The 26,890-nt window shown below is 35.4% G+C and overlaps 1 protein-coding gene across 2 annotated transcripts in view; it reads right to left on the bottom strand.

The window, feature by feature from the left end:
* The window catches only part of LOC112055658 (thyroid receptor-interacting protein 11), a 74,931-nt gene that overhangs the window by 39,003 nt on the left and 9,038 nt on the right, over positions 1 to 26,890 (bottom strand). The window contains exon 2 of one of the 2 annotated variants that reach the window (XM_052886899.1): positions 26,835 to 26,888. In XM_052886899.1, the coding sequence (XP_052742859.1) occupies positions 26,835 to 26,888 (54 nt within the window). Of the gene's footprint in view, positions 1 to 19,762; positions 19,900 to 26,834; positions 26,889 to 26,890 lie in introns of those variants that run through there. The other variant, XM_052886900.1, reaches the window with a different exon arrangement.

Below are 26,890 nucleotides of genomic sequence, written 5' to 3'. Positions count from 1 at the left end.
CAGAATAATTTAAAAAAATACGTACACCAAAAGTACTTGAATAGTGTGGCGGATCTAATTATTATCAATAGGGATGATGACAGTTTTTGGAAAAATGTCACATTTAATGTAAGGAAGCTAAAACGATAAAAAAAATTTAATAGATTTTGAAATTTTATAATCTTATTTATTTTGCAAATATTCAGACAATCTTTGCTTTTTATGTATAAATTAGTTAACATTGACCATATTTAGCCGAATGTATCATAAAAATCAAAATATTCAAACCTAGTCATCATCCCCATTCCCTCAAATATCTACCCTTGCAGTGGACTACTAGAATTGAAATGAAACTCGAGGAGGTTGAACGGATTTATCTTATTTTGGTCTTGAAATGTTCGTGGATGTATAGGGAAGGTTTAAAAGGTGAGAAAAATTAGAATAAATCCAGGCAAAACCATAAAAAATAACCCTTTTCTATTTCCTATACAATCGTTATAGAGTCAATTATAGTTCTTAAGGGTAGGGGTAGGGAAGGGGAGGGGTAGGGTAGGTGTAGGGTAGGGATAGGGGAGGGGAGGGTAGGGGAGGGGAGGGATAGGGTTGGGGTAGGGGTAGGTTAGGGTAGGGGTGGGGTATAGTAGGGGTAGGGGTAGGGTAGGGGTAGGGAAAGGGAAGAATTGCACGTAAGTGAAAGAGAAGCTTGATCGGGTCCGCTAGTAATCGATAATTATTAAAAATCACGCGAACAAAGTGACTTAATAGTAAGGTAATAGCTAATTAAAGACTAAGAATAAATTATTGGCACTAATTAGTCACATAATTAGGCTAGATCACAATTTTATAAAGTACCAAATTGGCACTTTAAAAAGAGAAAAAAAAAATGTTCATGTTACCTTAAGATTGACTGAAGATGTGACAGCAGAACTTCAGTGTCCCTTGGTATCTTCAACAAGGCAGTGTATCATCATCGGATAAAAGCACCACCTATTTGCACAAAGTCCTCAACAAACACACGACCGGATTGTGTAACTGTCGCGAAGGAAGTGAACCGATTTAAGACCGAAGACGAATAAACAACAAAACTCAAAGATTACATCACGTACTATAGAATATTCAGCGCTACAGCGTTACCTACTTACGCCAAAGGGGGGACGATTTGAATTAATTTAAATCACAATAACAGAGCATTACAATGGTAATGTTTTCGGGTTACGTGCGGGGTTAAGTCACAAAATAGATCTTCGGTCTAGAACTGTGTGGATTTGTAAAGGTGTGATTATTATCTAGGAACGTGGAACGTTTGCGGAAAATGTTATCATGGTTTTCTATAGGAGCATCAGTATTGAGAGGAGTATAAACATATCGAAGATGGCATCGGTTATGCAAAAATCTATTATGATAAAAATAATGTTTTGTTCGCATAAACTATTGTTACAAATTGCGTGTATCTTAACATATTAACATGACAAACGATCGATTCCCGATAGATGGCACCGATCGATAGTTAAATGGAACAGTCGACGACGATCTACTTGGTGTTATTCTATTGGCAATAATTATCATAATGTACAATGTGGAGCAAATTTTCTTAACCAATTTTTTAGGGTTCCGTTGAAAGGAAAACTGGAACCCTTATAAGATAACATATAAATTTTGGAAACGCGTGGAGTTAATAAGTTGGAATTTAAGCCGTGTAAGTTGTGAAAAAATCAAACTTCTAATAAACAAAGTTAACTTGTTAAGGCTTAAGACTGCAATGAAATGTTTTCCTTACTTAGCTTAGGTCCGGAATAATTTATTGACGAACAGAATTTTGAACCACTTGAAGTAAGTTTTGATTGAAGAGCCCTCCAGAAGATATTAACATTCCCAAAATATTCAGTACGATATTATTTTTTTTTTCTTAATTTTCATTTTTTAAAATTACCTGAAATTTAATTTGAAATTTTGAAGGATTGTGACTTAAAAGACGTTTTTTCAAAAGAAGTTTTTTGAACACAATTCGTGATATCAATTTCTCCAGAAAGCCAATACAATCAATATACGACAGTACCAAGTGGAAACAGTGGAGAATGAACGAATGGCTCCCCAAACAGTTAAGACATCACAAATAAAAAGATCCGCACCGAAATTGAACTGCCGACAAAGGACTTATCATTCGCAAACACGTCCGGAAGGTAAACAGAACCAAAAAAAAAAAAAAAAGAAAACATAAAAACCGCTCCGCCGGCCCACCCACCCGCATGTTCGCACTTCCCAACGCATCTCACAACATCGCACTAATGTTCTCATAAAACAAACCATACACGCGAAATGTTTCGCTACATATAGGGAGGGGGGGGGGGCTTTCTATAGTAATAATAGGGGTAGTTGATTCATTTAAAATTTAATATAAACAATATTAATTTCGTATAATACCTACATGGAATAAGGGTCCGAAATATATCGATATCAATTCATTGAAATTAAGGATTTCATAGAAAACTTAATTAAAAAATTGTGTATCTAATCAATTTTTTCAAACGTACCATTCCATTTTGTAACGTCACGATGTCATTTTATTATATAACGTCACGTCTCAAAAAACATGTCACTTTTTCAATCTAGTAGAACGATAGTGATCAATTTAAGACAATTAAAAAAAGCGTCAAGTAGCATATTACACCGGCTACCACGCCCTTCAGACAGTGACAAAGCAATGCTGCTAAGAAGTATGGCAGTAGTAGGTACTTCTCCAGAAGAATTCTGTCACTAAAAGCTCTACTACTTCTAGAGTTTATGATAGCTAGTTAGAGATATTAAAGGAGGTACATTTTCCAAACGTCAAATACGCTGTCGTCCATTTTGTGACGTCACAATGTTACTAAATGTCAAACTAATTAAATTATCTAATATTTGTTATAGTGACGTCATGAAACGGTAGAAATATAGACCATCATGGCCGACAGGCGTTTTGGCTCGTATTGTCAAAAACATTTAAAAATTAAAATTTTCATGTGATCACGTCTCAAAAATATATGAAAAAAAAAATTTCAATGCAATAGAACTATAATGAATTAGTTACCCAAGGCCATTTAAAAAATTACTCAAACGTTGGAAGTGCACGCCCCAGACCGGATTCAAACCTACGCCCTCCGAATAGAAGGGTGGTCATATCTAGGGCGTAGGACGTATAAGAGACGTGTTAGCCCAGTGGAGGACACAATACGTAGCCGAAATTAACTAATTATCTCTTTCTCTCTCTACAGTGTAACACACGGTACATGGTAGTATACACTTGACAGGTGTTACAGAAGCCCGCATGTCAAGTCAATGGCGTATGCCGCTCACGTAGTGTAAGAAACATCCATTGACAAAGTAAGTGTAAGTAGATACTTCTTTTTAAACCGACTTCAAAAAGTGCCCATTCACCTACGTAACCCACTCGTATACGAAACGAAGCACGCTACTTTATGTCCATATTCCACCAAGAATAGGATCTACGCGGAAATAACCGAGTCACAACTAGTAATTATTTTAAGGAGCTTACACACACAGGCGCTGTTAGATTACTACAACATTCAAACCAATGGGGATGATTACTAGGTTTGAATATATTGATTTGTATGATACATTCGGGTAAATAAGGTCAATGTTAACTCATTTATACATAAAAAGCAAAGATTGTCTGGATATTTGCAAAATAAATAAGATCATAAAATTTTAAAATCCATTAAATTTTTTTTTATCGTAATTAGATGAAAATTCATACAGTTTTAGCTTCCTTACATTAAATGTGACATTTTTCAATAAATGAACTATAAACATAAACGCACAAATAACAAAGATTAAGAATTAGTAATTTTGTTTGAACGCCCATGCAAACCTAACGATCAGCGAGCCAACGACGTCACTAAATCGTGCCATTTTGTATGGAGCGTTTTTCAGGGATCCGCGGCAGCGCCGCAAATCTGACCCTTTAAATCCCTGTAGCTCCAAAAGTAATGATCGCAGATACCCTGTTACTTTTACAAAATTGCTTTGCTATTAGTATACTCTTAATTTGTATACAATTAAAAAAACTGTCATCATCCCTATTCATTCAATATGCCGTCCGAAAATAGAATATTCACCAATTATAAAAAAAAACTAGTTGAAAGTGAAACCGTGCGGTTAACTACAAATTAACTGGATGCGGGTAAACTGGATGGTTTCTACTGTTGTTCAGATGTACATCTTTATGAACGAGCATTGAATTTTAACGAGTAGTTTTATTCGAAAATATCTCTTTAGATTGTATCTTGTAAACTAGAAATTTAGTTGAAATAATACGTTCTACATACTCGTCATATGCACACCTGTCTTTTATATGTAATGCTTTGCGTAATCTATTTATACTAATACTAGCGGACGCCCGCGACTTCGTCTGCGTAAATTTCGATGTCAACTTTACTACTACCCCTACCCTACCCTACCCCTACCCTACCACTACCATAACCCTACCCAACCCCTACATCTACCCTACCACTACCCTAAACCCGGCCCTAAACCTACCCTGCCCCTACACTACCCCTACCCTACCACTACCCTACACCTACATTACTCCTTCCCTACCTGTACCCTACCCTACCCTGTAACTTCTCTATCTTACTCCTACCCTTAGCAAAATTGGTCCAGTCCTTCGAAAGTGGTGGTATGACCAAGAGAAATAGAGACTTCTATGCTAATAATATAAAGAGGTAAAGTTTGTGTGGTTGTAGGAGGTATTCTCTGGATCTACTGGACCGATTTGTAAAATTATTACCAATAGAAAGCTACGTTATTTGCGAGTGTCATAGGCTATGTTTGATCCCCATATTCACACGGGAACGGGAACTACGTAAATGAAAGCGACGGGCGTCATATAGCGGAATTTCTGCGTCTTTTAGAAATTTTGTATTATCTCCGAAACTATTTAACTAATTAACATACTGTAAAGGGCAAATCTTATCTCCATAATATCCTTGTAATTATTAAATAATTTATTTTAATAAGGATTAAAGTTTAGTTGTATAAATAATGACGTAAACCTAAGTATATAAAATTAATAATTTTTAAAACATAAAAGGTACTATATATGCTAATATATAGAAGATAGATATATGGTGTCGCGGACTTTTTTGTAGAACTTTTAAAGATACATAAAGTCTCCATACATTAATTTCAATTTTACACAATAGTTAAGGCAGCGCATGCGAATAAGTCTGTTTAAGAGGATTTTCAGTCCGACCTGTATGACAAAAACTGTGATAACTCGGCTAATATATATGATACCAATATAAAATATAGCCTATAGCACTCCCCGATAATGTAGCATTCTACTGGTGAAAGAATTTTTAAAATCGGACCAGTAGTTCCGAAGATTACCCCATTTAAAAAATGTGACAAACTTACAAACTTACAAACTTTACCTCTTTATAATATTAGTATAGATATAGATTATAAAGCTGAAGAGTTTGTTTGTTTGAACGCGCTAATCTCAGGAACTACTGGTCCGATTTGAAAAATTCTTTTAGTGTTAGATAGCCCATTTATCGAGGAAGGCTATAGGCTATATATTATCCCCGTATTCCTACAGGAACGGGAATCACGCGAATGAAACCGCGCGGCGTCAGCTAGTATACTAATATAAAGAAGTAAATTTTGTGAGTTTGTGATGTTGTATCTGTGGATCTACAAAGCTGATTTTGAAAATTCTTTTACCAATAGATAGCCACGTTATTTGTGAGTGTCATAGATATTACGTTACAACCAAAAAGAGCAGAGCATCAATGAAAAGTAAGGCAAAAACTGGAAAATAAATTTTCTTTTGAGAGCTGCCGTTGCGTGCGCTGCGTAATCGATTAAAGTTCATCTTAATGAGTAAACACAAAAAAAAAACCATACTAATATTATAAAGGGGTAAAGTTTGCGATGTTGGAGGGGGTAGGTAATCTCTGGATCTACAAACCAATTACGAAAAATCTTTTACTACAAGAAAACCACAATAATTGTGAGGGAACTTTGGCTAGTATTTAATACACTTTCTCAATACAATTAATATTTTTGTCATCCTTCATAATATTTTCGACTTGTAACTTGTTTGGCGAAGCTTTTACACTTTCTTGTCGTTGGTTAGTAGATAATCCTAAATGCAAAATGGTGCCGTAGACTTCGAGTCACAATGTTCCGATGACCCTCATTAACCCAACACATCCTGCGTTGACACAACTGAGTCAATAGCCACGACACTGCACGCAATGCCGACTCCGAGTACCTACTTTCATATCAGAGACATGCCTTTACTCTATACACATTACAATCCAATTGCCCTAATAAGTTTCTAAGCCTAAGGTTGCCTGGAAGAGATCGCTACTAAGCGATAAGGACGGCTTTTATATTCTTTTTATGTTTCTGTTTTGCTTGTTTTTTTTTTAATTAATGTGGTGTACAAATAAAGAGTATTAAATAAATTAATAAATTAAAATCCTAGAAACGAATTAGAAAAATAATCACAGTTCCACCATGCTCTAGAACCGTCAAAGTACTGTACAGAGAGTAAAAGATGTTGACTAATGTAGACACTCATTACAATGTTATTTTTAATTTTTTATTTTTATTTTTAGCACTAAGCGCACACACACAATCTCAAAGCACTAGGTACCTATCAGAAAGATGTTTTATATTTTCGATTGGAATTTCAATGTTCTATGTAAGAAGGTTTTGAAAAAGCAATGTGATGTAAGAAGTTCAAGAGTAAGACTTACTATTTTTTATAAATTATATTTATTTATTTATTTAGTAGTTATTATTGGTACTACACATAGAGGTATGTTTAAAGAACTACTTCTAGATTTTAGATTGAAAGTTTAGAGTATTCATTACTCTGATAAAACAGACGTGATAGCCCAGTGGATATGACCTTTGTCTTCGATTCGGAGGGCGTAGGTTCGAATCCGGTCCGGGGCATGCACCTCCGTTTCAGTTATGTGCATTTTAACAAATGAAATATCACGTGTCTTAAACCTAAGAATTTAGTTAATATTCTACGTGTGTGAAGTCTGCCAATCCGCATTGGCCAGCGAGGTGAACTATTTGCTTAACCCCTCTCATTCTGAGAAGTGACTCATGCTCGACAGTGAGCCGGATATGGGTTGTTGATGGTATAAAACGAGAGCCTATCTATAAGCAGCGGCGTGCACTTCATAGATGCATTAACGCAGTGCATACCCCGAGGATTCATTACGTACCTGTATTAGAGAAGGAATTTTCCGTTTTGTAAAATTTGTACCTATAGTGCATACCTTAGTTAGAAACCTTGTGCACACCGCTGTATATAAGCAGACATACCTATTATATGAAATGAAAATTAATGAAACATTGTCAGCCTATGCTCACACATAGCATAAGTATTATAAATACGGTGGCCAATTATAGAAGCTAGACCATAAATAACTAACTAGAGTTTATGGCTTATAAAGGTAGCACCACTTCAAGGTTTCAGGGGACTATATAATACATACTAGCTGATGCCGCGCGGTTTCACCCGCGTGGTTCCCGTTCCCGTGGGAATACCGGGATAATATATAGCCTATAGCCTTCCTCGATAAATGGGCTATCTAACACTGAAAGAATTTTTCAAATCGGAACAGTAGTTCCTGAGATTAGCGCGTTCAATCAAACAAACAAACAAACAAACTCTTCAGCTTTATTATATTAGTATAGATTAATGTCCAAGTATAAAATATTTTTTTTTGATATTATGAGATATCATGTCTTCAGTCGCCAATCTTAGCAACGTGGTAAACCTTGGTTTAACATTCTTAAATTTTAATATTTTACGATGGTTTTAGAGGTTGTATTAAGGTGTTTCTGAGGATCTTATTTGTGCCTAAAGTAAAAAACAATATTTAGGCGGAATTGCGTATAAAAACTTATATTAATCATATAATGCTAGCCACAAACTGTCAATTCTCACGTTTCTGTAGCACCCACGACTATAATTGATCGTGTGTTGGTCATTGCGTACATGACATGTATAGTATGCCGCGTGGGTACTGCCGTTTGCTTTTCAGAAACGTGAGAATAATTGACCGTTAATTGCGAACATAATGTACTATATTATATAACCAAATACATTGAGCATAGAAAATAAATAAAGGAACCTTGTAAGGAAAGCAGTGTGTTTACGCTTGTAGTCCACACCTCTGTCTACGCGCAACATACATCAACTTTTTTTTTTTTATTATTTACAAGTTAGCTCTTGACTACAATCTCACCTGATGGTAAGTGATGATGTAATCTAAGATGGAAGCGGACTATTTGTTAGGAGGAGGATGAATAAAATCCACACACCTATCGGTTCCTACGCGACATCGTACCGAACGCTAAATCGCTTGGCGGTACGTCTTTGTCGGTAGGGTGGTAACTAGCCACGGCCACAGCCTCCCATCGTTACACCTGCTTCATTACATAAATCATGGTAAAAAAAACAGTAACAAATAACCCTGAAAACTGCAATAACACATCAATAACAATCAAATCTTTCGCAACAAACAAAGAACGGTTCGAAAATCATAATACCAAAACAGTAACAATTTGCAAATGGCGATTTATCATCAAAGATACAACAACAAAGAAAAAAAAAAGAAATACATAAACCATCAGCTTAATGTTGGTCAATAGTTCGGTAAACAGTTTTGAATTTGAAATTCGGGGCAATTTATTTGCAAACGGGACGTATCAACAAAAAAAAACATGAGAGACGGTGACTTAGCCTACGTACCGTAAAGATAAAATTTTTATACAAATCGAATATGTTAAATAAACTAAGTCCAAAATTGAACTATTCGATCACTCCCCAAACTGAGACGAATTTAATGACAACCTATCATTAAGGCTGCAGATTAAAAGCCACTTAGTCAAATCTTCGTGATTTTCAAAAGCTGAAAAGACCATAAACTTTTGCTTTAACTATAGACATATAGATGGTAGGCAACAGAAGTTAGGATCGTGGCAACTTTGAAAAGTTGCTTATTTCAAGGGTAGTTTTTCCACGTATAAAACGCAATTTTTATATTTTTCTTATAATAAGAAATTGCCATCAGTTTCAGCTCAAAACCTGTGAGCCCCGGATCGTGAAGAAAACATCATACAAATTGGAAAAATAACGAAAAATAAGAAAATGTGCTGAAAAAAGCTTGTTCAAATTATAGTAAAACGATTTTGAGTTTTGAATACAAAATATCCACTTTGAAAGTGTAATTGTATTTTAAGGTTCGCATTAACATATAATACGGGTCACATCGATGTTTTTTGACCCTCGTCGCGGGTTGCGTCAGAGCTTTTATTAAAATGGCTGACCCGGGCAGTGCCACTATTACTGAGCAATTCTTTCTCTCTTCAACTCTCTTCTATACCACATTTTCTTGCATTCAATAGCAATTAGTTACTAATTGCCATGCGACTTTGGATCATTATGTGTATTTGGGTACCAGTCCTGTCCTGTTATAATATTTCCTTGGTACATGCAGCACAATGCTGAGCTGGATCCTTTTTCAAGGTTGTGCCAATTATGACATAGTGGTGTTCTGATGTTTAGACTAAGTGGTTTGAGTGTCAAGCACTACAATAGTGTGAAGAGGCTAAGTGTGGCACAATTTTTAAAATAAATGTTTTTTTTTCTTTCTTCTTTTGTTATAAAATAGGTATTTAGTTTTTTTTTGTTCAGAGAAATTTTTAGTAGCATGCCGGAGTCGGCACTGATATTTTTTTTATTTATTTATCTTATTTCCTTACGTCAATGGACCAAAGTTCTTAACTTATTCTACCGTACCGTAACGACGAAAACAAGAATTTGAAAAATTTTAATTGAATCGACCTGAGAATCGAACCCAGGACTCTGCAATAAAGCAATGCACATCTTGCAGGAAAACACTACACCATAGAAACCCTTTAAAAATCTTTAAGTACTTTATAAATATGAACATAACTGCATTTTTGTTCACTAAATGTTTAAAAATTTTATGTACATTAAATTTTTATTGCATTATAAGAGCCTAAAGATAAATTACTCAGCAACTAGGTAAAGTAGGTTTAATCTATCACAAAACTCGAGTAAGGGACAAACAAACAAATATTCTCGGAAACCAGCGGTACCTTTGTATACCACAAACAATTTAAAATAAACCTTAATATCGTGGATTACGGTATCAAATAAAATACCGACAGGTTTACCCGAGCGTCGTTCGTTGTAGTTTGAATATAGACTCTAATACCTTGTAACAGAGTTCAAATTGAAATCATATGCTGTTATGTATATAAAGTAATAGTCGAGTAAGCGGTGTTGTATGTCCGTTTAATTCTCACACCATTTTTGCTATTTGTAGAATTTTATATCTTTCACACATTCTGGTATGAATTTTGTGTGGATTGCATTAACGTGGTATTCAATTGATAAGCTCATCAGTGTAGTAACTAGACATTATGAAACATTTTAGATTGAAATCCTACATAATATAACATTTCATGTAAAACTTGCGGACCCGGTCAAGCTTCGATTGACACATTCCCTACCCCTATTCTATTATACTCCCACCCTACATCTACCCTACCCTACTCCTACCCCTTTTAGTCACAAATAGTCTGCATACCAAATTTTAGCTTTCTACCTTGAATATTGCGGAATGCTCAATACAAACTCCCTACCCCCATTTTATGGAAGAGGAGGGTCACAAAGGGACAAAAAGTAGCCCATGCCACTAATATTAGTATGGATAATACTAATGCGAAAACATATTATAAGAAAGTTATCAGATTTCATAGAGTCAACTCTAAGGCAGGGCAGTGTATTACCGAATACTCTCCAACTCTATCTTAAAGTAGACTATCACAGCATAGACTACTTTAAGATAGAGTTGGAGTTGGAGATGGCTACTTACTGGCTACTATCAGAAAACTAGCTTAACAATAATGGTCTAATTAGTTGCAAATCAAAGAAACGCCCAAACCATTCATTGTGAATAACGCTAGCCACTCACTATCCAATAAGTCCACGTGCCTGCAGCCTTAACGACAGGGCATCCTGTAAAACTGATCGTTAGTTGGTCGCGATGCGCTGCAGGCACGTGGAATTATTGGATGGTGAGTGGCTAGCATAATATAGGGTTTGATACTAAGGAAGGAAATACTAGAGACTAAGGATTCACACAGAACGCTATACGCTACGATAGTTAGTTTACTTAGCTTACAGTGGAATTCATAGACGTCGCAGGGGCACCCCCAGGGGGCCATTCACACTCTGAGTGTCGAATTCTCAAACGGTGAACGATCCCCTGGGGGCGTCCCCTCAACGTCTATGAATTGCACTGTTAGTGTACTTTCAAGGGATTTTCAAAATATTAAATTTCATTTTGTTCGATCCGAATAATCACACATTAGCATCACTGGGCTTCGGAAAATCGATTTTTTACTGTAAGTTCCCACAGATAAAACATTAGGTACTTTACCTATACATTTAATTATTGTCACGATGAAATATATAAAATGCGACACTTAACATTATCTACCCTTCTGGCGAAACGTGACGCGCCGATAATAAAGGCGGTATCGGTGTGAAAAAAATAAATAAAACAAAATGGCGTATGCAAATGGCGGCGCATTTGGCGGGAAATGAAATTGATAGTGACGCTTTATTGAGTAACGTATTGATTAGGTGTAACGCTTTATTACCTCGAATTATTTATTAATATGTATGTTTGTTACGACAAATCAGTCAAATTAAATTTTGATTAAAACTTTCCTATAACACCTCGTTGGTGAAGCGATTATGGCTGTAAATGCGCTGCCTGCTACGAGGTGTGATTAACGATTTTTTACTACTAGACATAGTACTATCATAATAGTAAGAAAACGTAACACATCGTGTCTACAAAATCGCCGCAAAAATCTAAGCTAAGCACTAAGATGCACAAATGTACAATTTTGTGTTAACTTACATTATATATTTATGTACTTACTAGCGGACGCCCGCGACTTTGTCCGCCCTATGACCTCCTTATTCCGGCCCTATCCTCACACCTCACCTCAATTATCAGCTATATTATCAGCTAACAGGACACCTCAATTATAAGCTACCTCTCTGCCAAAATGTCTTTTTTGCACGTCAAACGGTTTTAGAGATTTCGTGATGAATGTTTCGCATTTATATTTAAGATATAGTTATTAAAAGTTGTTACTAACCAGCTGTCTTTTTTACTATTGCTTACTAAATAGTTATACAATTTAATAGCCACAATGTCCTACAAATTGCGTGGTACGTTATCTCGTTTCGATGCTCAGAAATTTTCATTTCCTGGTAAGTTAGCTACCAGAATCAAAAATTTTCGTAAATAAAAAAGTTGATCGTCTCATCGAGATGAAGCTACTCACGATAAATTAACCCAGATAAACCTACCGACCCATACATGGGTTCGTAAGAATAAAAAAATCTACCGTCAATATTTAATGTATTTAAACCAAGTTACACATTTTTTTAGAATCTTTAGTAGATACCTGTTAATTGTAGTGACAAATAACGCAGTGAATTAATTATTTTCTTGTTGTTTCACGTGATTGAATATATGTTTATTGGATATTGTAAAAAATGTCTTCAAAAAGGTAAGTTTATAATATACTAATTGTTATAATTTTAAAAATATAGAAGTAAAAATAGAAACTAAGTAACATTTCAGTATGTATGTTGAAAATAAAATAATGAAAACCTAACTTTTTGTCACTTTTATATGGCCGCAAATTTTATGAACCCATGTATGGGTCTGTCGGCACAACCATAATACATTGAAAGTTTTGACTGAATATTTTGTTTTTTCCTGTTTTAGATCAAAACCTTTATCAGTACACGAAATTTTGAACGAGTTAGAGAATGATGATAGCCCGGTCCCAGAATGCATAACATTTGAACTACCAGATAACGCTAATACTGCGGTTACTGATGAAGATTCAGGAGAAGAGGATAATATTGTTATACATAACCTGCCTGGTTCAATTTTACGTGCACCTGCTGAAGCTATTTATGCCAATCAGACTGATTCTGAATCGGAGAGTGAAGATGAGATTTCTTTGGCTAGTTTACAAAAAAGATCTCGCATTGAACAGCCGCTTCAACAGCCAAGGCCATCTACATCTGCCGAACTAGAAGATACAGTAATTCGTCCTCCATCAGTGCAAAACAAAACGTACGAATGGAGGAATCGACATCGACCAAATGATTTTCCTAATTTCCAGCCCTTAGAAGGCCCCAGAAATATGTTACGTTCTCCGATAAACTATTTTGACGATTCAATGACGAAGTTATAAATATGCTTGTGGAATATACCAATTTGTATGCTTCTCAAAAAAACAAACCAGGCAATGTAACTACCAGTGAAATGAAATCTTTTATGGGAATATTACTTTATAGTTTGCTTGCCAAGACGTCGACTGTATTAGGAAAACTCGTCCGATTGTGAATTTTCTCTAGTGAACCAATCTCTATCTCGTGACAGATTTACATACATCATGAACCATTTGCACTGTTGTGACAACTCATTGATTCTGACCGAAAGTGATAAATATGCTAAAATGCGGTCTTTATTTAGCTTGCTAAACGCTGTTTTTCAAGAAAATGCACCCGTTGAAGAGATGCATAGTATTGACGAGGCTATGATTCCTTACTACGGCGGTCACAGTTGTAAACAGTTCATCAGGGGTAAGCCAATGAGATGGAGATACAAATATTGGATTGGGGCTACTCGTTTAGGGTATGTAATTTGGTTTGATCCTTACCAAGGGCAGTCCACACAACTACCAGCTGTTTACAAGAAATTTGGACTTGGTGGCAGTGTAATACTACATTATGCAAATACTCTTCAAAGCATGTACCCTAACAATACTTTTCATCTTTTCTTTGATAATTATTTCACATCTATCCCTCTTTTCGTTTTCAACTGAAAAATAGAAACTTGAAAGCAACCGGTACAGTTCGTGAAAATCGAGTGTCCAAGTGCCCCTTGCCATCCAACCAGGCATTGAAATGTATGTATGTAAAAATGTATGAAATTGAATGTAAAAGAAACTGCAATTATATTTGCGTGAAGTGTATACGTATATACGTTTGCATCCTAAAGAGTGTTTTCTTAGTTACAATTCAGAATAAAATTGTCGCAAAAACTTAAATCTAACTAAAACAATAATAAATAATACTTTTATGCAATAAAATGTATTTTATTTATGCCTCCATACGTTGTTCAACACTTAATAGTAAATAGTATATGTTTTGCCGACCGACCCATATATGGGATATCATTTTCCAGCTTTTCCGAGGGACACTAATTTTTTTTATTATTTTTCCTGAAATACTGAGGCAATAATTAAAAATATATAAAAAAATCGCAACTTTCTAAGACAAAAATAGTTTCAGGCTTATCTGGGTTAACTTGTTAATAATCAGGTGTAAAAAATGTTCTACGGATCCCTGACTATAAATGTAACAATTAATAATAACTTATTATTTAACAGTTTATCATCCTTGTCTGCAGGAAAGTCAAGATTCCTTCTATGAAAAATTCTTTGTCATTGACATCACAACTCTACATTGTGACACTAGGGCTGAAAGTAAACCGTTTAACGGTCGGCGTTAGATTTTACGTCAGCTTTAGACGCGCCCTAAGAGATAAGAGATAACATATAACGGGTCACAGCACATTAGTTTCCCGCCGTTTCCACCGTCACCTGTTATCTATGGTAGGTGTAAACTCTATGCTCTATTTGTTCTTTCTAATTGCACTCGGAATTCGTGAAGCGTGAGCCGGCAAGTGATAATGGTTTGGAAGTACTTTTTAAAAGGCGCCGAGGTCGTAGTGTTGAGCTATGTACAAATATCGATAGTTATTTTTCTTTTCTTAACTTTATTATATTAAAATATTGTAGCTCGCGTTTACATATTAGTAAATAAATGGTGCAAATTTTAAAACAAAAATTTATTTTCAGTCGGTTTTTACCGTTTTAGTGAAAATGTCTTTTATGAGAGCGAACATTTCTCCTGTCAACCAATTTTTATCAAAACAATCTTCTTCTTGTTATAAGTTTTTATGGAAATTATTGTAAGATCGACGTCATCAGCAGTAGTCATAATTTGTTAAGTTATATAAAGCTTCAATTTTTGTAATGACAATTGTCAAATTCAGTAAACTTACTTTACGACTGATACTAAACCTGCTTATGCGGGTTACTTGCAATTTTAGCTGTACAGTGGAACTGTTCAATGAAATCGCCTGCAATAACTGTATAGTTTTTCTAAAGATTTTGGTAAATGTTGACACTTTTAACCACTACAGATCTTCAGTTTTTAAAATTGCGCGGTTTTAATCATAAGAAAAAGCTTTTGTCTACACACGGACGTTTTAAAACTTAACAGTTAAAACTGCAGGTCCCGCATTAGACGACAAGAGTGGCCGCTCCGTTAGAGATATCGACTATCGATATCCACGCCGTTCATTAAGGCTAAGATCGCACCACTAGCGGCGCTCTTGCGATAAATAGGTTCGAATCGTTAATTAGTGGCTGAATATGCATGAAGGTTTCACTCGCGATTGTTCGGCCTGACAAAGTTATACTTTAAAATATTGCAGCCGCGACTCACGTACGGAATGTGTAATACGTACATTTTACTTAAAATACAAGCCGACGCCCCGCGGTGTCAACCGCGTATTTCCCGTTCCCAATAAAATTTTAATACCTAATACAAATATAATATTAATAATAATTATTAATATTTGGTACAGAGCGATTAAGTAGAAATATGATACACATATGAATTCCAGTGACCCAAACGCATAGGTGTGACGTGAATAGACGAAATCTGATGTGGTCAGTTTTGGGGAGCAATCATTATCATCATTATCAACCCATATTCAGCTCACTGCTGAGAACGAGTCTTCTCTCAGAATGAGAGTGGTTAGGCCAATAGATAATAAGGAAAGGAAAAAGAGGAGTTATTATTTAGTCCTCCACGCTGGCCCAATGCGGATTTGTAGACCTCACACACGCAGAGAATAGAGAAAATTCAGTGATATTTAATTTCTTAAAATGCACAAAACTGAAAAGTTGGAGGTGCATGCCCCGGACCGGATTCGAACCCATACCCTCCGGAAACGGAGGCGTCATATTCACTTGGGAGCAATATGGGACATTAAAAATGCTAATAATATTGTTATTGCTAACTAACAAATACTTAAAAGATTACGAAAAATCCTATAAGAAGTCAATGATCTTCAAATAACATGGTAAATCAGTCAGTATTGTGCGTACCAACTTAAATTACGGAACCCTCTTCACGCGAGATTAACTCGCACTTGACCCATTTCATTTTTTTATAATTTATTTCTACTATTGTCTCTATGTTTTCCTTATAAATACAATAAATAAACAGATATGCAAGCAAGTATTGTGATTTGTGACGAGTACCATTGGAATAGGTAAATCAATTCAATTACGAACCTCTAGCGCGGTAATACTGCATTATAACCAACTGCCTGTAGACACGCGAGACCATTGTCTAGAGTTATAGAAAAAAAGAGGGACACATTTAATTGTCTATGCTCGGCAAGATGGTGATTGGTTACGCGTCATTTTTGTATTCTCAACTTTTTTCTGTAATAAATAAAATAATCTGTATAACCTGAGTTTTTCGTCAACTATTTTTAGCAGCTACGGAAGAATACACTCTGGGTGTCATACAACTTTTTAACTAAGCCTTTCTTTTTTTCTTTCGCTCGTAAATGCTTTCACGCATCGCTGTTTTAGCCCGGTCCGGGGCATGCACCTCTAACTTTTCAGTTATGTTTATAAGTCCGCGGGTAAAGGAATCGAGGAGTTAAGGCAAAAGCCTCTCTCTCCTCCACTAGCCCTCTAGGTGTAGCTAAACCATCCATAATTTACTACGAGTACCTACCATACTGTGGTAGTGAAAGTGTCTCAAACGGTGATGGAAAAACATTTTCAAAAATTTTCTTGATTCTCTAGGTATGTGAAGTTTGCTAGTTCGCATTATGCCAGCGTGGTGGACTATTAGCCTAACCTCTCACTAATAGCCTAGACTCGTACTCAACAGTAAGTCAAACATGGGTTGTTAATGACGACGACTGTGTTAGTAACTTATACTTTTAAACCTGCTTATACATCTACCTAGAAAATAATTATTATTACGATCCATCAGTGGTGTTGTATCAGGTGCTATCATTGTATTTCTATACAGCTGATCAAACTGCGTGCAACATTCTAATTGAGCCCTTGTGTTTATCAACTTAGAGCATTAAATGGCTTGCATTGAAAATCCCAGCCGTTGCTACGGTTTGTACAAACATAATTTTCATATTTTTTGGATGGGTCACACTTACTGCAGGCTGCGTGCATGAGAGAGAAAAAGAAGAGACGAAGAACAAAGATGTGATGTTTAGTGTATTGACAAAATGAGTGTAAAAGGAGCAGACAATAACTCTTATGATATCGCTTAAGAAAGTCTTGCATTGATTCGTCTAAATCTTTTATTTTGTATTTAGAATATAGATGATACATTGATCAAAAATATGTCTCGCACTGCCGCTTTTAATAATCTAAGAGAGGATATTTAGTCTTTTCTCCGTCATAATTTCCAAAAAAAAATTACAAAATCTTTTTTTTTTCTACGTAACACGTTGTATCACACTAGTAGTCTCGCCTGTGCAAAACCAAGGCGGGACGTTAGTACATAATATTAACCTTGATTTTATGTGCGTGAATGACGCTGTTTTTAATATTTAATGCATAATAAAAATCTTTATTGTGTTTCGCGAACTTCTTTGTTACAAAGTTCAGTAGATGAAATCTTTAACTTCAGAAACATTTAATACTCAAGATACGACAGTATATGAGTATAATTTTCAAGTTGGTATGGAGGTTATTGGTCGTTTTAGGTAAGAATTTAAGTACAATATTATTAGCAATAATTTCCAAGTTAATGATGTATAAAATGAACATTTTAGGACCAAAAATAGTTCCTTGCAGAACACCACGTCCAAAGGTAAGGCGGCGTCATTTAATACTGTAAATATGAGGAGTAGTTAAAATAACAATGCAGTATTTGCACACGAGCTATCGCGCCTTGACATCGTTGTACTAGCACGCAGGTTGTAATCCACATTACGACCAAATTCTAAATACTATAGTACTTTTTTATATTGGCCGTGATACCCTAGTGGATAGATTCGGAGTGCGTAGGTTCGAATCCGGTCCGGGGCATGACGACCACCTCAAACTTTTCGGCTATGTACATTTTAAATTTAATTTCTAATGTCTGAAACGGTGAAGGACAAACATACTGAGGAAACCTGCTGAAAGCTGAGAATTTTCTAAATTCTCTAATAAAGTCTGCCAATCCGCATTGAGCGAGCGTGGTGGACTATTTGCCTAACCGCTCTCATTCTGAGAAGAGACTCGACCTCAAAAGTGAGCCGAATATGGGTATTTACTGTTAATGATGATCATGTTGATAGTGTTTTTTTGGATTTTAAAGTGAAACCGCTTTAGCGAGCGTTAAGAAATTTTGTTATAGAAAATCTTTTAGGGTTAACATTAGTTCTAAGGGGTATACTCGTTGGTAACAATGCCTTATTATATATATACGCTTATGTTATCAAACATAACATGTGTATAATAGTAGTCAGGGGTACATAAAATTTGTATTGGTGCTGCATTAACCTTTTTGTCAGTAGCAGAAATTTAATTAAAAACCCCTGCTCCTTAATTAAACACAAGCAGAGGCATATGCCCTTAATTAACGGCTGATAATATGATGATGATGATGATCTATTGAGCAGCTAAAGCTCTTCTTTACGGTTAACCTGCGAAAGCCCTGCCAAAGGGCGAGCGGCATGAAAATCGAAAGCCAAAAATATTAATATCTACGCATGAGATATTTTATCTTGCGTAAAAAGTCAGCCAAAAAGTAACGTGGAGCGGCGCTAATAGCATATTTAGCTCTAGGGGAAAATCTATTTATTTTTTTCATACTGCCAAAAAACTCGACGCTTTTAGTTCAACTTCCAATAATGATATTCATCAGTCAGCTTATTTTAACGGCCCACTATAGGGCCAGGCCTTGATATGGATCTTAGAGCCACCACGCTGCTTCAGTGTGGGTTGGCGGGTGTTAAATTATTTAACGAGCATTATCAGATATTAGTAAGTGTTCTCCGAGGCACGAGGGGCTGAGAATTTTTACTGAAAATTCCTTAAAAAAAAGAAAAGCTCAGTATTTCATAGACCCAAGACTCGAGTACAGGACCTCATGAAGTTTTTTTCTTTCTATAATTGGAAGCCGAAGAAACACGAAGCGACTATACAAAGCGCCAGCGCTCCTGGCATTCAGAAATTGCATCATACAAAAATTAATTTAATTTCATCCCATACCCTTTAACATTATGAATACTTGCACAATCCCTAGCGCTAAAATTATTACATGGTCCCGCGTGCCAGGAGCATTGGCGTACGCCTACTTTTCACGGGACGAACCGTAAAAGTGATGTCACGACCAACTACAAAAGAACGTGACTCAAGTCAAAGTAAGAATAAGTGAAAAATAAACAAGCAAAGAAAAAGAAGTATCCCTTACTTAACCTGTGCAACCTCGCAGCGTTGCTAATCAAAAACAAATACGCTCTAAAAAGAAAATAAAAAAATGGCGTACATAAAAAAATGTAGGACTCACCCAAAATTCATGCGGATATCCTACCGAACGAAGCCGACAGTTTTGAACTAAACGACACTTGATAATTTGGTAATATATAGTGAACTTGTCAGCGTAGTATACGTCCGCACGCCGTCACGTCTGCGGATCAACTGAGCGTTAAGGCGGCGCTTGCGCGGTGCGCGCGTGGTTTTACACGCCTTCACGCACACATGGACGCGTTCAATGTGTGTGCGTAAAAAAGCCTTCATGAAAATGCAATGCGGACAAAGGTGCAAGACCACGATGTTTTATGGACATTCAATACTTCAGTAGCGGCAATATTTTGAAACTGTTTTGTTCTTTCGAATAAGTAAGATTTTTTATTTGGAATCGGAACACTTTTGATGTTATACAGCTATATTACAAATACTGGTATTCTATAGTTTAGTTTCGCAAATATGACTTTACCTTAAATCTTTATTTACAATTTACATAGAAGTCTAAAGCGTGTAACTATAATCCTAAATTTTGAAAAACAAAAATTCTGATGCGTAATAAATCCTATTTTTATTTTACATTTAAATTAAATAAAATACTAAAACACAATGCCGCTAATGCAAACATGGGTCCAATTGTACCCAAAACCGCACCAAGCAACGCGCGTAACATTCTTTGAAAATTAAATAGATATAAATAAATGTATTATTATCCTTTATTAATTGTATTTATTATACATAAAGCTATTATAGATGCTCGTAATACCAGGACGCATTCAATGCATGAAATTTACATACAAACATACACATAATATAAACCGTCGTAACCTCTGCACTTTTGTATAATTTAATGATATTTTTATAGAGGAAGCCCGATAATGTTATACAATACGGCACGTTACCACTTACCGCCACGGGAACTGGGGTCCCGACCTAACCTCCTGCCTTTCTTACAGCAGTATCAACCAGCACCTAAACCCCAATAGCACCGCGGTTAAGAAGCCGAAAATATCCTACAGGGTTCAAACTACGTCCGTTATACTATTGACGTAAATACCCAAAAAGCTTTCGGAATATTGATAATTATGTTTAATAGATATACAGGGTGCTCGGGAGTATTTCCCATAACTTCAAGGCGTTGATGAGTCCATTTATAGGAGCCGAACTGCATAACTAATATTTTTTTAACTAAAAGGAAAACTTTTTATGTTTTCATATAAAGTAGTTCAAATAATTGAGACTATATGTAACACACGCCTTTATCTATCCTTGCTTTTTAAAATACGTCAAACTTGGCTACGTCATAATTAAAAGGATGCATAAACGGGCCACAATTTAAAATCTATTTACAAAAGAAATATTTTTCTCCGAACTCTGAAAATATTAACTTTAGAACCCCTTAGACAGTTTTAATTAATTTTCCTTATAAAACATAACTTAAAGAGTTATGGGAAATACTCCTGAGCACTCTATATAAAAGCGAAATCACGAATAATCACGAAATATCGAATACCTCTTGACGTCCAAAGATGAAATTTGCACACATTTTAAGATCTATTTAAAAAAGAAATATTATTTACTCCGAAAATATTAATTTTAGAACACATGTTCCTTGAACATTTTTAATTAATTTTCGGTAAAGAATATAACCCCAGAGTTCTGAAAAATACTCCCGAGCAACCTGTATAATGATGATTAGGTATTCGTATCTATACTAATATATTGTAAAGAGAAAAGAATTTATTGTTTGTTTGTTTGCATTATTTGTTTGTTTGACTCTGAAACTACTGAACCGATTTGAAAAATCCTTTCACTGTTGCAAAAGCTAAACTTTTTCCGAGTGTTATAGGCTATATTTTATCCCCGTATTCCTACGGGAACGGGACCCACGCGGACGAAACCGCGCGGCGTCTGCAAGTAGTAAATATTTGTTCTGTAACAATATATTTTTTGAAGTTTGCTTTTAATTATTAATAGTTATATCAATGTTAATGAATAATTAGTGAAGACACTGCAGACACAATAGCAGAAATAGATTGAATTTTGGAGAAAATAGAAAAGAAAAATCTTGAAAAGTTTGATAATTTACAATTCAACAGTTGTCAGTAGGCTTAGGATCCCCTTCTCGACATAACCCCTGAAGAAAAAAGACATTGTCGACCAATAACGGCTAATGCTCCACAATATTTTTTTCTATTCACGAGAAGTGTCATTGATGAATGGATCTACAGGTCCTAGATATGAAATATTCATGGTTTTCTATTAAATAAATGGCAATAGCATGAATTAAAAAAAATCTGCTAATTAAACAGGAAGGATTTCAAGATCTTGTAGTGGAGTTCTCATATTTTCTATACGTTTTTGTATCCACTATAAATTAACTAAATAATTATAGTGACAGTTATATAATCTAGAAAAATGTATTTTTGGAACAGTAATTAGAAATTATGTTTGTTTTCGTTAAATTATACATGTAGTTAAATTAAAATGTTTTCTAACATATTATTTTTTTGCTCAATTTTGTGGTAATATTTAATTTTACTTGCATGTGACTTTTGAAAAATCTTGAGAAGATTGATAATTTACAATTCAACAATTGTCAGTAGGCTTACAGGATGCACTCCGCGACATACTCGTATGCCCTGAAGAAAAAAACATTATTGACCAATAACAGCGGAAACGAAAACATCGTTTTACCGCTATTGGTCCACAATATTTTTTTCTCTTCACAACATATATCGCTAGACCTACAGATCCAAGATATAAAATATTTTTGCTTTTTATTGTAAAAATAAAGTATGTAATTAATCGATAAATCGTCCAATTTCAAACAACTATTCTATTGGTTGCAAAAAATGAATAATGAAATTCAACATACCACCGCCGGCAAGGAGCCACCACTAAACAAAGCCACGAGCCTGTTATCAATCGCTTTTATATACTCTTATCAGTCCCTTTTGAGATCGATCAATATATTTATCTCCATACACCCAGCAGATACCGGTTTGTTCCAACAACTTACAGTTTACTACATATTAAAACTTTACTATATGAAAAAGCTTTGTCGACCACTGGCGCAGTTGCTAAAGCTGTGGTTTTCAAAAAAGGTCCTGGGTTCGTTTTTAGATCGAGATGAATGTGTTGCACTGCTGTGCTCTAAAAAAATACTGTATTCATAAAAACATCAGCAATTTTTGAGAAATTGCAGTTTTTTTTAGGGTTCCGTAGTTATAACCCTTATAGTTTCGCCATATCCGTCGGTCTGTCCGTCCGTCCGTCTGTCCGCGGTTAAGCGCAGGCTATTAATACTAGAAAGCTATAAATTAGCATGAGTAGGTATATTAAAAACTAGCTGACGCCGCGCGGTTTTACCCTCGTGGTTCCAGGTCCCGTAGGAATACGGGGATAATATATAGCCTATAGCCTTCCTCAATAAATGGGCTATCTAACACTAAAAGAATTTTTCAAATCAGACCAGTAGTTTCTAAGATTAGGGCTTTCAACCAAACAAACAAACAAACTCTTCAGCTTTATGATATTAGTATAGTGAATAAACTCGTACAATAAAATCTTGAAAAATATTTTTTTAGGGTACCAAATGTAGTGGGGTTGATTTTTTTTTACTCGTTTATTTCATAGTATGGGGTTTCTTTGAAAGTTGTGATGGGTCTTCTAGCAACATATTTCGATTAAGGGATCCGTTTGTAAAAAATTAAGTTTTTAAGAGCTAATTTTTGTTAGTTTAGTGTCCCAACCCTCTACCGGCTAAACGGTTGTTTATGGATAAGTGAAAAATTCACGAGAGTAGAATATACAGGCTGTCCCGTAAATATACACAGTACTTACTCTACAGGATGATAGCTAACATCAATGCCTACTAAAATAACGCAATATTTGTTAGCCGGCACAAAATTTGTTACACTGCGCGTGGCTCGACACGCACTTGGCCGGTTTTTTCTTTTTGTTTGGTTTTTTAGTCAAAAGTTATTATTTTCGATATATTAATAGCTAGCAGACGCAGCTCGGTTTCACCTACATAGTTCCCGTTCCGTGGGAATACTTATTATAATTGAGGGTAGGGTAAGGGTAAAAAAAATAGTTGGGTTGAAATTTTACATCGACTTGCGGACGAAGTCGCGGGCGTCTACTATTATATAATTATAGTTTAATGTATTATACTTTTTTTTTCGAAAAATTATAATTTTGTGATTATTTTCGTTGGATTTGAGCCGCAAGGCAAATTTCCATAATTAGACATCATTTTTTTTTTATTTTCTTTTGCCCAATTTTGGGAAATGGGAAATTTCAAAAGTCTATAAGAAGAATGTTTGAGAACCTCTGCTTTAGACGCAAACACTGCGATTGTATTTAGCACAAGAAATTAGCATGATAGCAAATAGGTCAAATAAGTCACCGGATGAGCTTTGTTACCAAGATACCTATTTATGATAAAAAATTTAAATAAATATAATAGTTTATTAAATATCTATTGTCAAACACGCGTTACACATTGAATATGATCTTTGACACAACTATTCATCAGCTCCCCAGATTTTATCGACTAAAGAAACTAAATTATACAAAAACACTATACCTTTTCAAAAGACGTACATTTTCAAAAGGTATCCGATACCAATCAATACGAAGTTACTTTTAACTATTTCACAATATTAACATAATAGTTTGAACTCATTAATATTTAGTATTTCCTGTCCCGGTTTTTTTAGTAAAAATTATTATTCGGATAGATAAGTTGCCTGCGACTTCGTTCGTATAATTATGACCTCCGTGGCGCAGTGGTATTCGGAATTTACAAGACGGAGATCCTGGGTTAGATCCTCGGCTAGGCCGATTGAGGTTCTCTTAATTGGTCCAGGTCTAGCTGGTGGGAGGTATCGGCCGTGGCCTAGTTACCACCCTATCGGCAAAGGCGTCGATGTCATGTAGAAACCGAAAAGGGTTTGAACATTCACCCTTCTTCTAACAAGTTAACCCGCTTCCATCTTAGATTGCATCATCACTTAATATCAGGTGAGAATACAAGGGTTAACTTATAAAAAATAATCTTGTTCAATTCGTGTTTAGGTCCAGTAATGAGGATGTCCGGCTACAGATAGTCCTGGGTTTGAGGTGGGACTGTATAAGAATATTGGGGATTTCTTTATTCTGAAAAATTTTCTGTAGCAGCCCGTAATTGTGAAGTAGCTGGTCTTACATCCACCATGCTTTGAGAAGTATTATAAGTAGTCGGTTACATTCCTTGTCATTAAGACCTCATTCGCTCGAGAGCTTTTTTAACGCACGTCAAATAAGCTTTCAATTACAACAAATGCATTCCCAAGTATATTATTTTACCACGACAGCGTTTTTAAAACACGTCTCTTTTTGCTGTATTGTTGTGTTGCATTTTAAATTGTGGGCGTTGGAAATAGACCTTCGTTTAACTTCATGCTATATTTTTTGAACGCTTTTTAACGTCCGTTAAAAAAACTCTCGTGCGAATGAGGACCTATATCCTGATTGACTAACTACTTGGAGCAATTTGAGCTCGTACCACCGTCACATTTTTACCAGCGCACTACAATTAGATACCGGGTAGGTTTCCATCCCTATATCAACGTACCTAGAACACGTACGAAGCGATTTACTTCTTCGTTTCTTATACGCATGACTAGTGTATGGAACTCTCTCTCGAATTAGAGTTTCCTTCTTGCAACCTGGGCGTCTTTAAGATGAGAGTGAATAAGCATCTTCTAGACAAGCGCGTTCTTAGGCCACATCTACACTTACCATCAAGTGACACCGTGGTCAAGCGCGGGATTATTCCATATACCTATATGAAAAAAACTTAGTTACATGGAACTTAGATCCACCTCACTGCTCCAACGTTTGGGCTAATTGCTTAATCTGCATTATCACACTAACACCTTCAACATAATATATAGCCTATAAGGATAATATATAGCCTATAATCTTCCTCGATAAATGGGCTATCTAACACTGAAAGAATTTTTCAAATCGGACCAGTAGTTTCTAAGATTAGAGCGTTCAACCAAACAAACAAACAAACAAACTCTTCAGCTTTATAATATTAGTATAGATGTGAATAAACTCGTTCAACAGTATTAAAGTGGCGTGGTGGATCTAAACATATGAATGAATAGGCATCTTTTAGGCAAGCGCGTTCCACCTTAGGCCATATCAACACTTACCATCAGGTGAGATCACGGTCAAGTGCGAGCTTAACCAATATAAAAAAAAGCTCCAGATCCCCTATTGGAGATGAGGCTTATCTTATTCTGTATGTCGATAATTTTCGTCACCAAATAGTGACAAGACTGCTTAATTTAAATACCTAGATCACAGATAACTTTAAATAAAAGTCAAAGTCAACATTCTTTTATTTCAATTAGGCTTAGTTTACAAGCACCTTTGAAACGTCAAGTTAAAAAAGTCCAAGAACTTAAAATTAAAGTTAATTTATTAGGAGTGACATTACTTTGGGCCACCCACACGTCATTTAAAATTCTAGTCTCCTTAATTACTAATTTGTATAATTATCGTTTAAAACTACTATTTAATTTAGTAGGTAATTACTAACCTGCCTGTTGTCTAAAATAAAACTAATAAATTATTTCAGGAACTTTAGAGAAATCAAAATGTATACTTCTATATCTATATTAATATTATAAAGAGGTAAAGTTTGTAAGTTTGTAACATTCTTTGTAAGGGGTAATCTTCGGAACTACTAATCCGATTTCTATAGGCTATATTTTATATTGGTATTATATATATTAGCAGTTCACATTATTATATATATTATCACAGTTATAAACCGACTTCAAAAAAAGAAGGAGGTTATCAATTCGACGGAATCTTTTTTTTAGACCTTCAATCTCGTTCATTATCATTTACATCTGAAAGTTTTCGTTACAGAATCAAAACTCATCAGCCGCCTACCAGAAATGCATTGGAGAATGATGATGATGATCTGATGGTGGAGGTGGGCCAAAGCTTCATATCACCTCTCCAGCAAGGAGGCCTAAACCTGTAGTAGGCCTTAAAATAGGCTGATGAACAAAAAATAAGAGTTGGCGAAAAGTAAAATCACATACCTCAGATTGCAAAGTGGCTTGTAATTCATCGTTTAATTTCTTCAACGCTGCAATCT

This window comes from Bicyclus anynana, chromosome 18 (assembly GCF_947172395.1).
Source record: "Bicyclus anynana chromosome 18, ilBicAnyn1.1, whole genome shotgun sequence".
Lineage (NCBI taxonomy): Eukaryota > Metazoa > Arthropoda > Insecta > Lepidoptera > Nymphalidae > Bicyclus > Bicyclus anynana.
The sequence above is the reverse complement of the archived record's forward strand: the minus strand, read 5'-3'. Positions and strand labels throughout refer to the sequence as shown.